Source organism: Furipterus horrens, unplaced genomic scaffold, assembly GCF_987537825.1.
Source record: "Furipterus horrens unplaced genomic scaffold, mFurHor1.1.pri manual_scaffold_2, whole genome shotgun sequence".
Lineage (NCBI taxonomy): Eukaryota > Metazoa > Chordata > Mammalia > Chiroptera > Furipteridae > Furipterus > Furipterus horrens.
The window spans coordinates 30581873-30599603 of record NW_028327172.1 but is presented as its reverse complement, the minus strand read 5'-3'; the positions used below and the strand labels follow the sequence as shown (position 1 = coordinate 30599603).

Here is a 17731-nt window from a genome sequence, read left to right as displayed (position 1 = left end):
CACCTCTTCCCCTCTCTCACCTCTCCTCTCCACCCACATCAATACCCATACTGCCCACCAGTAACCCTAGGTGTCGCCTCATGTGTGTGCTCCTGCTTTTTACTGGATATGTCTCTCATCCAACACACACACACTCAGTGAAATCATATTATGCACACTTTGATACACCTGGCTTTTTTACTCAATACTTCATGAAAATCTGTCCAAGCCAACTGTGTGGCTCTAAATTATTCCTTTTAACAGCTGCAAATCATCCCATGATTTAGACATAATATTGATCTAATAAGGATATTTTCCCCCAGACTTTCATTCACCAAGTATGCCATAGTAAATATTCTTGTGCTGTGCTATTGTTTGGAATAGATTCCTAAAAGTGGGATTTCTGGATCAAAAGATGGTGTGGTTCTTTTTTCTCTCTTTTTTAAAGAAAAGATGGTGCTCAATTGTTTCTAACTGGCAAGTGACCTTGTAGACTCAATTTTCCTCTCTGAACCTCTCTTTTCTCACTCCTAAACCTGGCACGTGGGACTCTAGATGACCTTGAATGTCCTTTGCAGCTTATTCGGAACTTCTCTGCTTCTGCGCCTGCACCCACTGCCCTGTGTTTTGCTGCAGTGAAGTGAGAGTCATTACTCCTGCTGACTCAGGAGCAAGCATCCTGCCTGTCTGAGTCTGGAGAATTTGGACCTACATTTTTTTGCATACAGACTAGTTACTTAGCTGAACCACTGATTTCCAAGTACGAACTCTTCTGAAATGCTATGGTGAGGGAAGCTTGCCGTGATTAGTTCATGTCTCCTTGGCGTGGGGGTCCAGGTGAGAACTGGACAATGCAACAATGCAGCTGATTACAAAGCTCTCAGCTTCTGCTGTTGATGTTGAGATTTACCTTGATCTAAAAAAAAAAAAAAAAAAGGTGCCTGAGAACACACTCATAGCAGCCTCTGTGTTTGAGCACTTTTTCAAAATGGTCCCAATTTTCTTTTAATGAAGATACGTAACTTCATTATTGTGTGACCAAACCACCAAATGGGGTAGGAAAATGTGTACAGTGATTATCTGCTTTGTAAGGCTTTCTATTCTGTCCATGTCTCCTCATACTAAACCTCTGGACCAAAGAGAAAGAACTGTTTTATTTGCTAAATCTGAGGAGCTTCGAACAGATGATTATCCCAAACAGAATAATAACCATCACTTTTGGAAAGCATACCAGGCAGCCAGCCTCAGTCTAAGCACTTTACATGAATACTCTCATTTAATCCTCAAATGACACTTGAGGTAGGTTGATATTCTTATTATTCTCATTTTATAGATCAAGAATTTTCCCCAACGTCACAGAGGTAGGGGGTGGTGTAGTCTGTCTGCAGAACCCACTTTCTTAGTAGAAAACACTGCAGTGGAATGAGGCAGTGGTAGGCAAGTGGGACAAAAACACTGCATGGCTTCTTGGCAACGTCACCTAAAACCCACATGGAGCGCTTACATCCATCAGCTGTAGAGGTTTTAAGTGTTTATGGCTCCCATACCAAAATTATCTGAGCTGAGCACCAACACAGGTGCTCACGTTATATCTGGAGTGTGGGGTGAACTGCGTTGGACACAGACCTGGGCACAAATCCTGGCTCCTCCAGTCCACCTTGCAACTTGCTTCCCCTGTCTAACTGGCCTGGCAGATCTGACTCCCCTGTTGCCCCGAGGAGGAGAGGGGGCAAGTGCTACCTAACACCAGGGTAAATGTTGGCGAAACACATTTTTCTCCTCCCTCTCTCCTTCCCTAGTGCGAAGGAGGCCAGGCCCTCTCCCGCTCCCCTGCCTCGGTTACAGTTCTCCTCTCCAGCCTTGGGACAGACCCTGGCATCAGGGCTGCCATCGATGGCTTCTTTTTTCAGTTAAATTACCTCCTCCCCCTCCATACTGCGGGGTACACACGGGTTTTCAAATATAGCTATTTATTTGCTTATTTGCAAAGGGGTGGCGGTAAAAATGATCGAGGGCAAAATCAATTGCTATTTTTCATCTTTGACAAAGTAATTAAGGCTGTAGTGACTGGCTAATTCCGTCCGAATGGCTGCACCGTGATGGATGCGGATTTATGGCCTCCTCGGCGGCCGATTATCACTCTAAACAGGCGGCCTTGGAGGGCAGGGGCGGGAGGGCAGGAGCCTACCCAGGGCGGACTTGCGCCTTTTATTCTAATTCTTTTCTTTAATACTGAGGCTCTCTCCCTGGCACTACTGAGCACGGACACACAGCCCTATATACCCAGCAAGCTGTCCCTGGCCTTCTGCCCTCACACCCTACCCTGCCTTCGGCTGTTGTCTGTCATTCTGCCCCAACATGGGATTCAGAGAGACCATTCTCGGCCTGCAGGCCCTCCCTCCACTCTCCATGCTGCCCCTCCTTTCTAGAATCTTGCGGCTGGAAGTCGAGGGAGGTAGGGAGCCAAAGCTGAGCCTCAGCTAAAGCCCGCCCCCCACACCCCAGGCGGCAGCATTTCTTCTGCGTCAGCCACCTCTGACGGGCCTGATGCTAGACTGGCTCCTTGCAGGAACCCAAGTGCGCACTTGGTTGGGGAGGGCTAAACGTCAGGCCTGGGGACTGAGCGGGCACTGGCGTCACTCTACCCAGAGCCGCAGCTGGGGGCGTTCTCCCTGCCCCAGCGCTAGCCTAGGACGTCTGTGTGCCTCGGTCATCGATGCGCAGGATGGAAGCGCCATTCTCACGCGGCACTTTGCGGGAGTGGCTCAAATGCAAATTAAGGAAACAGGACAGAGCCTTTGGTAGTCGTGACTTTCCCTGGTGAAAGTTGGCCCAGGGCCGGTGGAAGGAGGCCTCCACAGACCAAGGGATGCGCCTTGTGACACGAAAGCCGGGGGCTACCCCTTAAAGCTCTCACATCATGTTTTGGCTCTGTGGAAACTGGGGTCTGTTTTGAATGAAGCCCTGGACAGCCCCCACCACCACCACTAGGTTTTCCCTGTGGGTCCCAGAGTCTAGAGTGTTTCCCAGCACCCACCAAGCCCCAAGCACATGCCCCAGGGCTTCTTGTCTCCCCCTGCTCTCCTGAACTTCCTCTCCAACCAGATCTGACCACAAACTCACTCACCCCTTTCTCCCTTTCTTGCCTGGTTTCCTTCGGAGCGGCCCTCCAGGGAGTTAGATGCCACCTTCCCCCCACCACGCCCCGACCCTGTGGGAGGGGTAGGGAGATTTTCCAGGTTCAAACGAGAATTTATGAGCCTCAGTTTCCCCAGCTTTAAAACTGGGAGTTTCTCAAAGGTTGTCGTCAGTGCTAAATGAGACAATTCACAAAATGCCTTGCACAATGGTTCAATATTGAGAGCTTAGTAAATGTTAAATCAAAACTACAATAAAACGCGGCCCGAGGCTCTCAGGGAAGGTCTTTTCCGGGAACCTATCTTTCAGTAACAATGCGGACCTTGGGTCCCCAGCCCTCTCCGCTCAGAAGGGCCTGGCGGGCGAACCTGTGAGTGGAGGCATCCAAGTGCTCCGGAGCAACTCAAAGGCGGCAGGAGGGGCCTCCCTCTTCAGTGCCCTGGGCTCTCACCGCAATCTACCTCTGCAGCTTCCGCCTGCCAGCCCAAGAGGCACTGTCCTCCCCTGAATGGGGACAACCCAGCTGCTCGCGACCCTGAGGCGGTGGTGGGTCGGGCTGCTGACAGAAGGGAAGCGACAGAGTGCTTCCCGTATCTCCCTCCCCATCCTGGGGGTCAGGGTTTACCCGAACCAGACCCCCAGGAAGAGGGAGGAGAAGCAGTTTACCTAGGAATCCCCTTCTAATCTCCAAGTACCCCTTCTTTGTAAAAGTGTTTTTTCTTTCTTTTAATTATAGGCATTGCTTTGTACCAAAAGTAAAGTCCATCTTTTTATCGCCCCGGCCACCGAAGAAGTACCGCAGGCAGCATATCTTCCCGTGGCTTCCAGGGCGGCCAGCCCTGCCGCCTGATTTGCTGGAGATCTTGATTTGGAGGGTCTCTAAGACCTTGCCTTCCAAATCAGGCCTGGCTGTTGTGGATTTTTATTAAGAGGGCTAAGGGGGAAAAAAAAAAAAAAAAAAGAGTCTCCTTTGACTTGAAAAGTGACTAAAGAACCAGGTCAGTGTTGGAAATAATTTCTTTTTTAGTTCTCGAAAATATTTTCAGAGCCGCTTAACAGATGCAATGAGAAATTCATAATTTTAACCAGGAATTTCTCATGTATTAATAGACATAAAACAGGAATGCAAATGCCAGACCTCTTTTTTTTTTTTTTTAGTGAAAACCCAGGATCCCTCTAACACTGGTTGTCTGGAAGGGTAGGGCTGTGCAAATCTGAAGTCCGCATACATGCAGGTGGGTACACCCTTATAGGAGCAGCACCTATGTGCAGCCGTCATCACAGAGCTGTGGTGGTATGTGCAGACAGAGCCTCCTCAATCCTTTTCGGGGTAATATTCTGGAATCTGCTGCCTGCAGATTTGGAGAGGCAGCTACGGGATCCAGTGGAAGAGAAAGATGGAAACATGGTGATTTAACTCCTTCCCCTGTGCCCACCTCGGCATCCTAATCTGCTATTCGTCTCGCCTTGGGTGCAGTGGGACGTGTCCCTCCCATGTTTGCCTTAATTAGGGAGAGGCAAAGTTCTGTCATCTCCTCCCACCGCTTCGGTTTAGTAATCAGACCCACATGAGTCACACCAAACACGCAGCCCCCTCCCACCGGAGTGACAGCAGGCCATCGTACTCTCCTCGGCTGTTGTCTCTTTAAAACTAGAATCCATGGGGGTAATGATTTATCAAACTTGTATTATCAAGAAAATGTCAAACGAAGGGCACCTTGCTTTGCACTGACGCAAACCTGGCCTTTCCCAAAGAGATATAGAAAGCGCCTCTCTTGCTGGAGCCAAACCCAGTCCTGGCAATAGCTGTTTCACTCTCTACCCATTCAATCTCTTGCCAGTGTCAGACATGGTGAGTGTTTGCTTTTGTTCTTTTAAGAGAGGGGGCTGCGGGGTTAGAAAGAACAGATTCGTTTTGCTTACTTATTGTTGAAACATTCTGTACATTTTAAAAGAAGGCGGGAGGACAGTTTTCACAGCCACCTAGAATTTGCACTTGTGAACATCACCTGAGGTTGAAAAGACGTTTCCAAGGCTGTGGAACTGAGAGGTTGGCAGAGTCGCCTACCCGCGGGATTCTGGGCACTGTCCTTGGTGCTGAAATCCGGTGCCTATACCGAGGCTAGCTGCTCTGGGTCCTAGAAGCTGTTCAGATAAGAATGCTTGCTGGAGTCAAGGTACTTAGATTGGTGCAATTTAAGGAGTTCTGGTATGTGCACTCATGAAAGAAGGTTCAGTGAAATATGTGCAGTTGATGTGAAAATGATAAGATGATTATTCTCACAGTGTCATAATAATTATTGGTGCTAATATTTAGGAAGACTGGAAAGATAACACAAGGGGAGAAAGCGGAGGGAAAAACCACCACTGGCAATTTTTTAAATTTGAATCTCAAATGGGAGAAATCAAATGAAAATTAGTTGTGAGTTTTGGGTCCCCAAACAAGTGTAGGGCCATGAAGGATATCAGACTTATGTGAATAGTTATTTTGGGTTGGGGGGGTGGGACTTTGCATGCTCTTTTACATATCTGGGAATCTGGGAGTGTATGTAGGTTGTGTAAGATAACAAACCTGGTTACTATCTTGTACTTTGAGTCTGGTTTATTATTGTTGTTGGGCTGCTGTTGTTATTTTGGTCGAAAACCTTATCCCCACCTTTGCTACCTGGCGGACAGGGATGGATTTGGGGACGCTGGGATTCACACAAGCAATCTGGCCTGAAATGCTTGCAGGTGCCTGGGCATCAGCTTTGTGGCCGCAGCTTGTCTATTGCTTATGGGAAGAGAAAAAAAGGCAATGTTCATTGTTGAATGACAAAGGAAATGGGGCGGAAAATTAAAGAATCTTTCTACAGTGGTGATGGGGACATGGGCACCCTACAGTCGTGATGTGAAATCCAAGGAGGGCGGGGAGCTCATAGCTGTAGGGCTATTTCCACCCTCCCCTTTACCGCTCCAAAAAAAACGTTTCTGCCTCTTGTAGTTTGCCTCCATCAGGGTGGAGAATACTAGCTTCCTTATGTCATCTGGTTACTGACCAGATGGGCAAATCGAAAAATACTGATTGCAGTTTTTCTTGGAAAAGGAAGAAAAGTCCATATTTCAATTTGTTCCTTAGATATTGTGTCTGGACCCGAGTTGTGAACATTTCTATATGTAGATACAGGTAATTTCAAAACTGCCCTGATTTTTTTTTTCTTTGCACGAATTTCACGTTGTATTTGCAGGATTGCGGTGCTCCCAAGGAAATGAATAAACAACCAGCCAACAGCCTGGAGGCAGCCGATGGCTCCTGCGCACCCAGGACGAGCCCGGAGCAGGAGCTTCCTGTGGCCTCCGCCGCGGTGCCGCCACATGTGCCCAGGTCCGCTTCCACCGGCGCCCAAACTTTCCAGTCCCCTGATGCGCGGGTCTGTGAGGCTGAACGCCAGGGATTGGGGGCTTGCAAACTCAGTAGCCCGCGGCCGCCTGCCGCCTCGGCCGCTCTACGGGACTTGAGTGAGACTCGTGGCGTGCAGGCTTCCCTTCCTGGGGGCGCCGGGCCCCACAACGCGCTGCATTGTAAGATTCCGGCCCTGCGAGGCCCAGAGGGGGATGCGAACGTGAGTGTGGGCAAGGGCACCCTGGAGCGGAACAATACCCCGGCTGTGGGCTGGGTGAATATGAACCAGAGCACTGTGGTGCTGGGCACGGATGGAATCACGTCTGTGCTACCTGGCAGCATGGCCACCGCTGCCACCCAGGTAAGCAGGTCGCGCTTGGCCCGCTCCACCTCACAGGCGCGCGAGGTGAGCAGGCCCCGGCGGGTGCACGTGTGCTGATGGGGATACTGGTTGGCAGTGCCAGGTAATGGATGCGGGAGGCAGCTTTGGGGCTTCGGAAGCTCGCGCTGCGCTGGGGTCTCAAGTTCAGGGCATGAGGGCTGTAGTGACCCTGCCAGAGGGATAGGGAGCTCAGTTAGGAGCTGCCCCTACGTATCCCTTCCCACCTTCAGTAGTAGCGGAAATCTCGGTGCAGACTGATTTAGCAGGTGAGACAAATAGGTCCCTACCCCTTTCTGCAGACACGACTACCCCTCTTGCCAATAACTGGATCTTTAATTTTTTCTTAATTGAAAACGGAGAAATATACAGAGCAAAACCCTGATGAAATAATAGTTTTGAGTTCTATAGCCTTTTCGCTGTGAGTTACCATTTATCTCATGAGAACTCATTTGATGAGAAGTGGGTTTATATGAGCCTGCTCCTGAGGCTTAGGTTCCAGAGCCCTTCCAAAACCTCATACATAATTTTGTCATCACAATTTTGGGTGTTTTTTTTTTTGTTCATTTGTTTGTTTTCCTTCTAGAGGGTCTCTGTCAATTGTATGAGCTTCAGGCTCCACAAACCTGGAATCACCACTGCATTTGATCCTTTATGCTCAAAGGATCATGAAAAACCCACAGAGAAAATCCCAGTCGTGGATTAGGGATGAGAAACTATTACTGGTGGCCCCCTCTCCCATATAGGCTTCTGTTTTCCTCCCATTTCCCCCAGTCTCTCTCCCTCCTCTGATATCTTCTTTCCTCTGTCCTATTTCACCTACTTCAGGTTTTCCCCTCCCATTGCCTGCCCTTCCGCTATCTCCTCCCTGGGCTCAAGGGTTAAGCAGATAAAAGCAGAACATCCACCTGTATGAGATTTTGGATTTATACAGCCCTTTTGTTCATAATCACTCTAGTGTTTGTACACACACACACACAAACACACACACACACAGGCCCAAGGAGCAGGAGCGCAGCTGTTAAAACAACTAGAAATGAACATACACTTCGGCTTTCCCACTTGCCTTGTTTTGGGGGTTAACTTCTGGAGCGTTTGTCTGTGTGTATAACTGCCTCTGACAGCATGTGCCCAACAATGTGACCCCAGGTGGAGGCAGAATTTTGTTTCACATGTCTTGTTTAACCTCCGCACTGCGGCAAAAGCAGCTGGAACTCCCACCCTTCTAGCTCTGGAATAACTGGAGGGTGGGGGTGGGGCTGGATGTGGTATGTGTAGGGAGGAGTGTAGGGGGTGTTAACGATGTTCAGTATAGATCAAACCCTTTCTTTGGCTATTTTCAGCTCTGCCCATCTTTCTGTTGCTGCCTTCCTGACACCTACCTCAGCCCTTCTTCTTTCTCCCCAAGACTTCCTCTCCTCACAGCTGCTTTTTTCTCCTCCATGGGCTGTGGAACAGTGTGTAACAAACCAGGTTGCTGGAATAGGAGGTAGAAGGTGACTGAGCAGATGAAAGCTGTGCAGTGGCTTGGGTCCCTAGAAGCTTTGTGGGATGTATGGTGTCCTGAACATTTTCAGAGTTTTATTTGAGGTGGCTCTACCCTCAGCCTTTTCTGCTTAGTAGTGAGGCATTCCAGAACCATACTGCCCCAAGAGACCATCTTAGAGGTGAGCCCCAAAGGTCCACAGGCAGCTAGAGCTGGAATGTGCTTCAGGGGACAGTTATTCTAAGCCTCTCATTTTACAGATGGGGACACAGAGGCTCAGAGAGAGCAAGTGGTTTGCAGGGATTATCCAGCTGGTTACTGGTAAAATTTAAACCAGAATTTGAGGGATTAGCTGTCTCTTATCATATCTACCTTCTCTATTACACCCCTTGTTCAGCCCTCACATCTCCCTCCTGCCCACCTCCCTTACCCCAGTGCTGAAAGTCCTCCCCCCAACTCCCCCCCACACACACACACAAGGCGAGGCAGGGGCTCTGGCTGGCTTCAGGCATTGCAGCTCTCTTTCTGGCCTTAGCACAGACTCCAGAGGGAGGAAAGGCTGAGGAAGGGGTGCGTTGAGGGGTCTGCGGAGGGAGGGGTTTGTTAGGGACCTGCTTGCTGTGATCTCTAGGCATGATATTGGGGGCCTGCTTGCCTAATGAACTCTTGGTCAGGGGTTGGGGATCAAGGGACCTGCTTGCAATTTACTGACTGGTTCAAGGTTTGGGGAAAGCTGCTTGCTGGGGTGCCCTGACTGCAGGATTTGGGCACGAGGGGTTCAGGGGTCTGTTTAAGATGGGTCTCAGATCAGAATTGGGAGCCTGCTTGCCGAAAGACTCTCAGTGCAGAGTTGAGGGGTGAGGGTCCTGCTTGTAGATGCATTCTGTCTTTGGAATTGGGGTCCTGCTTGCGGATGCATCCTTGGTTTTAAAGTGGGAGCCTGCTTGCTGGGAAGGACCCTCAGCAGGGGGGAGGGTTGGATGGGACCTGCTTGCTGACCAACCTGGGGCTGTTATGCCACAATGTGCTTTTCCGCCCCCCAGGAGGACGAGCAAGGGGATGAGAATAAGGCCCGAGGGAACTGGTCCAGCAAACTGGACTTCATCCTGTCCATGGTGGGATACGCAGTGGGGCTGGGCAATGTCTGGAGGTTTCCCTACCTGGCCTTCCAGAACGGGGGAGGTATGGCTTTTCCCGTCTTTCCACCTTTGGTGCTGTAGGGTGGGCACTTGGAGGTTGGGGGGAGGGACCCAGATCCCCAAGATGGGCCTGGAGGGGAGGCTCAGGACAGCCTCATTCCACTCCAGCCCCATCCCCTGTGGGCACCAGTGCTAAGCCAGAGGGCAGGAGCTGCCACAACCATCTGGCACTAGATCCAGAAGGCTTTTACCTGGAGATGGAGTTCAGGGAAGAGGTGGGCCCTCATGATCCCTCACTGGCTCTATGTGGGAGGCTTGGTCCTGAGTCAAGTGGGCATTGATGCAGGTCAGGCTGTAATTTGACAAGTATTCAGGGATCAGTGTGCTTCACGCACCTAAATAACTTTGCAGCCAGTAGTTTATGTGGTCCTGGACAATGAATTAAGGATGTTTTAAGATTATAACTTGGAAATCCCAGCCTACACAGGAGACATTGAGAATGGGCACTTGGGATGGTGCTGAACCTAGCTGCGGGAGAACCAAGGCGTGAGTGGAGAGGGGCTGGGGGAGATGCTCTCAAAAACCTCTCAGACATGTCCCCTCACATACATCCTCTTGGAAATGAGAAGGGCATATTTTGACTAGCAAAATCATTTAGCAGAAGTGGAGTTCATTTCGTTTGCCCTAACTGGGAGTGGGCGTTGGTGGGAAGAAAATGCTTTTGAAAGAAAACCATTTCTGAAATGGTGAGGACACCAATTAGCAAGCACCCACTGCCGGACCTCTAGGATCTGTTGCACCTCTTCTGTACCCATGAAGGAGGGACTTGGCACATCCACGTCCTCTTTGCTGGCTCTCTGGATATTGTGATGCCACAGGCCAGGGGCTGCCCCCATGTCGGTTGACAAGTCTCCCTCTAGAAATAGGAATTTGTGCCTAGAACGCCTTCCCACAGCTGTTCAACTGGACCAAAGAGACCAGAAATGTGCCCCTAATTCCTCAAATTAGGCAGCTTAAGTTTTCCTTTCTTTCTTTTCTTTCTTTTCTTTTCTTTCTTTCTTTCTTTCTTTCTTTCTTTCTTTCTTTCTTTCTTTCTTTCTTTCTTTCTCTCTTTCTTTTTTTGTCTCTTGGGTGGTCTCAAGGTGGAATTTGGTACAGAGGGACAATGGACAAGTGCAGCGCCACAGGACAATTAAATGGGGAAAAAATGTTAATGTCCCTTCCTCCCCCTTGCGAATGAGGACAAGTTGACAAGTACTTATGAGGATCACAGAGCATTTGCAATCAGGGTGCCCTGGAAACTGAAGAATGTGTGCCGCCCCCCAAATCTAGGCACCACACCTGGGTTTCCACTTGGTTTTCCACAGGGAGTCCCCGGACCAAGATGCAGCAAGTGGGCGGAAGGTGCTATAATAAAGCTTTCAGTGATAGGAACTGGGGTGGGTACGAAGGACCAGGTGGGAGGGAGCTCCAGTCAAGAGAGTTTGGCGGGTGCAAGTGCCCGTACTTTGCTAGCCTGGGGTCTGCAAAGTGCGGGGCGGCGCGCGGGCACAGTGGTTCCCGGAACTGCGCGCCCAGCCAGGTGCAGGGAGGGGAGAGCCCGACTCTTCCGCACTGTGGCCGGTGGTGACCCCCAAAGCCTCAGTGCTCGGGGTGGGAGCCCTCCTCCTCCTACTCAGGAGCAGAAGACATGGATTGCACAAACCAGGTCTTTCTCAAAAACCCTGTCAGGAGAGGACAAAGCAGGACCCTTAATTATTACCGCTCAGCAGCCCAGGGCTGCCGCAGGGCCTTCCTCACCCAAGCGGAGCGCCTCCAGGAACCCCCTCCGACAAGAAAGGTCTGTCCTCCCGACAGGAAGTTGGGAAGAGGGTGCGCAGAAAGAGTGGATTAGAGGAAGATCAGCTTTCCTTCTGCTGGGCAGTGTTCTGGGCTCTGTCATCTCTAGCGCTGGAATTGGCCTGACCCTTGCAATAGCACTTCCTGGTCCAAAAACTTTTCAAAGATCGTGGCTGTTCCCCAAGCCTTCAAAACAACCTCACAGAATCTTTGAAGGGAAAGAACCCCATAGTTGAGATAAGATACACAAATAAATATTGTCAAGTGCTCAGTGCCTGGGAAAGACACCATGGGAGGGAGATAAGGGAGACTTCTTGGAGGAGGAAGCATTTGAGTTGACCTTGAGGAATGGAAGGGACTTCTTAGGTGGAGAGGGGTGTTGAGAAGTGTGTGATGTCTGAGGTGGTGGGAGAGGAATGGGTACCTGGTCACCTGTCTGTCAGAGCAGGCCTAACCCTAGCTGGCCAAAGGTGTGCAGGTAAACTCAGGTTATAAGCCAAGGAGTGCTCCCAAAGTCAAGCTTAGCAGATGTTAAATCCTTGGGGGACGGGGGTTCTGATGAAATGATGAAATTTCACCAAATCTGACTCCAGCAATGAGTCAAAGGCATGGATTTGTGGAATACTGGAAGGATTTAACTTGGGGACATTGAAGTACTTTGATGAGAAACAGAAAAGATTCAAACTGAACCAGCACACACAACCCTAGCAGCTCACAAACTTAGTGGGGAACTGCAAAAAGGAGTGTGTTTGCAGGGCGCCCTTGTATTTTTTTTTTAGACAAGGGCTTTCAAATGTCCCTGGGTGCCTGAGGTTGAGCTAGACCATCAGAAGCTTCCTGGCCAAGGAGAGGGAGCCAGCTGCCCCCACAGAGGGTGAAAGTGGGCCCAAGCCCAGCCTTGGACTCCCAGGGCTCTCACTTCCCATTCTCTCTTTCCAAGGTGCTTTCCTCATCCCCTACCTGATGATGCTGGCTCTGGCTGGGTTGCCCATCTTCTTCTTAGAGGTGTCACTGGGCCAGTTTGCCAGCCAGGGGCCAGTGTCTGTGTGGAAGGCCATCCCCGCCCTGCAAGGTGAGTCCACTCTGCTTCTCAGCCTACTCAGCCCTATCCTGCTCTCTCTGGCACCACGAAGCCCCAGGGAGGGAGGGTAGGGCTGAGTGATGAGTAGAACACACTCCTTCCTTCTTTATTTGATCAATTCCACCTCTGGGGCCCTCTGAAGAATGACCCAAGATCACTTCTGGTATCATTCCATTCCTGATAGAAGGCCTCAGTGTCCTTGGTAAACACAGAAGCCCTTCCACCATTAGTGTATCCATCTGTCAGAGAGAATCAAGACCTAGGTCTCCACCCTTGCCTGACTAAGAATTCCATAGGATTTGGGATGAAAAGAATCCCTGAAATTTTGTTTCCACAGGCTGTGGCATTGCAATGCTGATCATCTCTGTCCTAATAGCCATATACTACAACGTGATTATTTGCTACACACTCTTCTACCTGTTTGCCTCCTTTGTGTCTGTGCTGCCCTGGGGCTCCTGCAACAACCCTTGGAACACACCAGAATGCAAAGACAAAACCAAACTTTTATTAGGTAAGTGGATATAGCTACATGAGGTGAAGTACCCATTCATTCATTCTTTTATTCAATAAAGATTAATTGAGCACATATTATGTTTGCCAGGCCCTATGCTAGGTGCTGGGGCCACAGAGATTTTTTAAAAAAAATAACAAGTATACTTAATTCTAATATTTAAGGAGCTCATGGCCCAGAAAGGGGTAATAAAATGTTTGTTGGCTCAGGAATAGCTGGAGTGTTTGTTTAAAATACAGATTTACAGGCCCACCAGAGAGTCTGATTTATTAGATTTGGGGGTGGGGTCAGGAAATTTGCACTTTAGCAAGGTCCCCAGGTGGCTCATATGCATGGTACAGTTTGAAAAGCAATGAGGTCCTAGAGTCTAGGAGAGTGATACCAGCGATCCTGGGTTCACACTTCACCAAGTACTGCTCAGTGCATGAGGTAGATATCAAAACAGACACCTCAGCTAAAGACCTCCATGAAAATATACATAATGTGATACTACAAGAAAGGATGTCTGCCTGGGGTGACAGGGAGTGTTCCTGGGGGGCTGTTTCAGATCAGAAAGCCACTGCGACTTGAACTTGGGGGAAGCTGTCAGCTTCTTGGGTCAAGAGCAAGTGAGTGACTGTGAGGAGGCACAGGCAGGTTTGTCAGCAAGGCTTTCTGGTCCATAAAACATCTCAGTCCCTGAGGGTACATGCATCTGTATCAGGTAACTCCTCTGAGTATGAGTTTTCCTCATTTGAAAAAGCAGGAACAATAACAATATCCTTCATCCTGCTGACCTCATGGGATTGCTATGAGGAGAAAAGAAACGAAAGGATAGAAAAGCAGGGGGGGAATTATAAAACTCTAAAAACAGAAGGTGCCAATACCATCAGTCACATTTGAATGCTCTGGTCATTTGAACAGGCACCAGAAACAAGTAGTTGCTTTTCTCCCCAGATAAGCTGTCATTTTCGTTAATCTGGATCTGTGCTGAGGTCAGAATCCTGGGATTTCTATGAGATTAGGTTTTAGTCCTGGCCCCAAATCAGCTCTTTCCCCCTTGCAGAATGCGACATTATTTAACCTTCAGAGTGTGCTAAAAGAGAAAGGTGCATCCTTCCCTCCCACATCCCCAGAGAGATGCACATACCTAAAGGCTGTTATTCACACTGGAGTATTTTTACACACACGGTCACGTATATACATACCATGACCAAGCTCCACCTGGAGAAGCTTTGAATAAAACTGAAGAAGAGCTCAAACTAGGGACACATGCCCACTAAATTCAAACCCTGTGCACCTGGAAGTGCCTGGGAATGGGGGGTGGTGACCTGCGGAGGTTCCCAGGTGCATGGCACACTAGTGGTATGACCAGGAAAGTGTCCTTTAGACTCTCTGGGTCTCAGTGTCCTCATCTTTATAATCTCCCTGTTTGCATATTCTCAGGTTAGAGCAGTGGTTTTCAACTCAAGTTGCTACATATTAGAATCACCTGGGGAACTAACAGATAGAACCATCAGTAGTGTCTATGCCAGACCAATTAATTTGGATAATCTGGGGATGGAGCCTAGGAATCTGTAGTGTTAAAGTTTCCTGGGTTCACCTGAGGGTAGATTTCAGTTTGCCTACATCCTAGAGGTCACCTCTGCCAAGCCACTGAGAGAATTCCGCTTGGCTGCTGTTTACCCATTTGCAATCCAAAATCAGCTGCCAGAATGGCTTCCTGAACATAGTCGCCATGTTAGTCAAAGTACATTTTCCAGGATGTGGGGTCTGGAATGGAGAAACATCTCAAGGTCATCCCAGGGTCCATCCCGTTCTTTCCAGACCGTGCCTGGGAGGGGAGTCACTTTCCCGGGAGTGCCTGCTGGAGGGGGGCTGTTGCTTTGACTCAGTCTCTATGGGGGCATCGCTGGGGGCTTCCCTCAGGGACCATGTGGGTCATAGTGATCAGTGCCTCCTCCAGGAGGAATAGTAGTTCAGAAATACCATTCTCGTGTCATAATGAAATCCACTAATGTTTGTGCAGCACCTTAACACAATAATAATAGCTGGCATCACTTACTACATGCCAAGCACCATGTTAAACCCTTTTACTCATATTACCAATATTAACATGGACAACAAGCCAACGTATGGCTTTCAATATTATTTCTGCTTTCTAGGTGAGAAAAACTGGAGCTCAAGCTCATAGATAGCTCTGTGGTAGACCTGGGATTTGAACCCAAGTTTGTCTGCCTCCCAAGGCCCTGGTCCTAACTACCATGCTAAATGCTCCCTGGTCTACAAGTAGCTTCATAAATGATGTCTCTGGTATTCCTAATAAAAGCCCTATGAGTTCCAAGGGGCAGGTGACATGATCACTATTTTTCAGATGAGAACGTAGACTCAAAAGCCCAGAGAGTGGAAGTGTCAGGCTGTAAGTCACAAGGTCAAACCAGCACTGGGATTTGGGTCTCATGACCCCTGATTCTCTGCTCATCCAGGGTTCTTGAAGAATTCCTGGTCCAACAGGTTCTATTCCATCGGTCCTGGCAGAGTGACATCAGTGCAGGTGTTTCCTAACTATTTGTAGCTGAGGTTTTATGGGATAAAAAGGAAGCTTGTCTGAACAATAGTGTTCCATGTCTCAGGACTTGTCTTGAGGGGGGAATCAGAGACGCACTTAAAGACTATACATGATTGTTCATTGCAGCCACATTTCAATCTTGGAAAACAGTAGAAACACTTAAACATGTGACAAAAATTTGAGTAATCACTGAATAATTCCATGGTTCCAATAAAGTCTAGTGCATACATATGATAAGTTTTCTATAGTCATTAATAATGACTATTTATAAAATAGGGGGAAATCTCACCATATTATGTTAAATGTGAAACAGTACATATTTATAGTATACTTTTATATTTCTTAACAGTATGTGCCCAGATAGAAAACATTTAGGAAGGTGATATACAAAATGTTAACTGGCAGATATGGGGCCATTCTCTCTTTTCTACATTGTCTATCAAGGACATATAAAATAAATATGTTATTATCATGTATATATATGTATACATGTGTTTTGTTTTGTTTGAAGCAAGCTCAGCAGGTAGATTAGGCCAGGACTGTGGGTGGGGGTACCCTTGGTTGATGGAGCTTCCAATCTGGCTCACAATAACCCGGGGAACATTAAAGACAGAGTAAAGACATTACACAGCTAAGCTCTTAGTGGACTGGCACAAACCAGAAAAACTAAGCAAGCTCTGAGCACAGAGAGACAATGGACATTTTTCACTCTGATTATTCCCTGGGAGCATATGGACAGGCTAGGCAGATCTTATCTCATTCTTAGCTAGTGCTTTAAATGTTTTCATTTGTTTGTTAAAAAGTGAGATTTTTTTTTTGTGCAACCCCACCCCAATTTCTTCTTCTCTGTGTTATCTACACAGGAGCGTGTTCCCTTACTGGGAAGTAGTATTGGTCCTTTAGGGTGACTTAGCCAAGGTGATGGTGGTCTGACTTGCAGAGACACAGGCGGCTTTATAGCCCCACTGCTCTGATGGACAAGTCAGTAGTTCAGACAATGGATGTCCCAGGCTCTCTCCCAAATGGCTATTCTGAGAGAGAAAGTGTACCAGCTCCTTCCCCCAGTGCAGTGTTCCACAAATAACCTTATAAGCTCAAGCTCTTCTTCACACCCCTGTAACCCACCCTTGTGATAGCAGGCAACTAAGTTCCAGGAGAGAGGGTGATAGGTCGCCCGCCATTATGACCTTCAATCACAGCAGGGAGGTGTTTACCCCAGGGCCAGCACTGCCAGGAGCCCTGCCTCACCATCCAGACGACAGATACCCACACCAGCCCCAGAGAACAGCCCTTGCCCGTCCATGGGTAGAAGCTAAGTCTGCCACACATGTCTTAGGTGTATTTTGTAAGAAGTACTGTCTTCCTTAGGGAGACTCAACCATCCAGGTATCTGTAATGGAGAACGGCTGGCTAACCCGTGCCCTGCCAAGTGAGACCAGCGACTCTTCGGTGAAATTAGGAACTAGCTGGGTCATTTAAAATGGGAACCACATAAATACAATTTCTATTTCTGGAATGGCTTAATTTTCATTAGACCTTTAATTAAATGACTCCTTTTCTCCCTAGCCTTTCATGTGCTTTCATTTATTAATAATTGCCCGAGTAAAGAGAATCCCATTCAAACAGCTTCCAATTTAGAATGATCATTATCACCGTTCTTTGTTCAGGGTTGCTGGGCCGCAGAGCTCTCGGAGGACTCGGCCGCGGGCAGACCTGAAGGCGCGGAAGCACGCTTCTGCCATCCGGTGGTAGGAAGGGATATTGCAGGAGGCCGGAGCCTGCAAGGAGCCCTGCTGCAGTGCCGCAGGAACGCTTTGACCTTGCACTGCCGCGGCGCAGCGATCCAGAAACACTACCTAGGGAGGCTGCCCGCGCGCTTCACAATGGCTGTTTTGGAAGCAAGCGATTTGGCATTTGCCCGCATGTCAGCCATCTCTTTGTCTTAGGATATAGATGCACTTTTAGGCAGAGAGCAAGAAATATCTAATGTGCTTAGTGACAGAAAAGGGATGTGGATGGTGCTTTAAGCGTCTTCAGTCAGGTCACTATTGGGGGAAACGAATGCTTCCTCAGGAAGTATTTAATACTTATTAGTTCGGAATCCTCCTGGAACTCTGTTATTTAATTAGCCTAAAGAAGAAAATAGTGAGTAAGAAGGTATTTGGAGGATTCTAAGAGCAGTGATTCTCAACCCCAGGAGATCTTGCGGGAGGTGGTTAGCAATGCTTATAGACATTTCTGGTTGTCAC

The 17731-nt window shown here is 48.6% G+C and overlaps 1 protein-coding gene across 1 annotated transcript in view; it reads left to right on the top strand.

The window, feature by feature from the left end:
* The first annotated feature begins 5276 nt into the window (after window positions 1-5276).
* SLC6A5 (solute carrier family 6 member 5) overlaps window positions 5277-17731 on the top strand; it is a 43872-nt gene continuing 31417 nt past the window's right edge. The window contains exons 1-5 of the mRNA XM_090267623.1: window positions 5277-5294; window positions 6345-6860; window positions 9408-9546; window positions 12283-12414; window positions 12761-12934. Of these exons, the coding sequence (XP_090123749.1) occupies window positions 5277-5294; window positions 6345-6860; window positions 9408-9546; window positions 12283-12414; window positions 12761-12934 (979 nt within the window). The remainder of the gene's footprint in view (window positions 5295-6344; window positions 6861-9407; window positions 9547-12282; window positions 12415-12760; window positions 12935-17731) is intronic.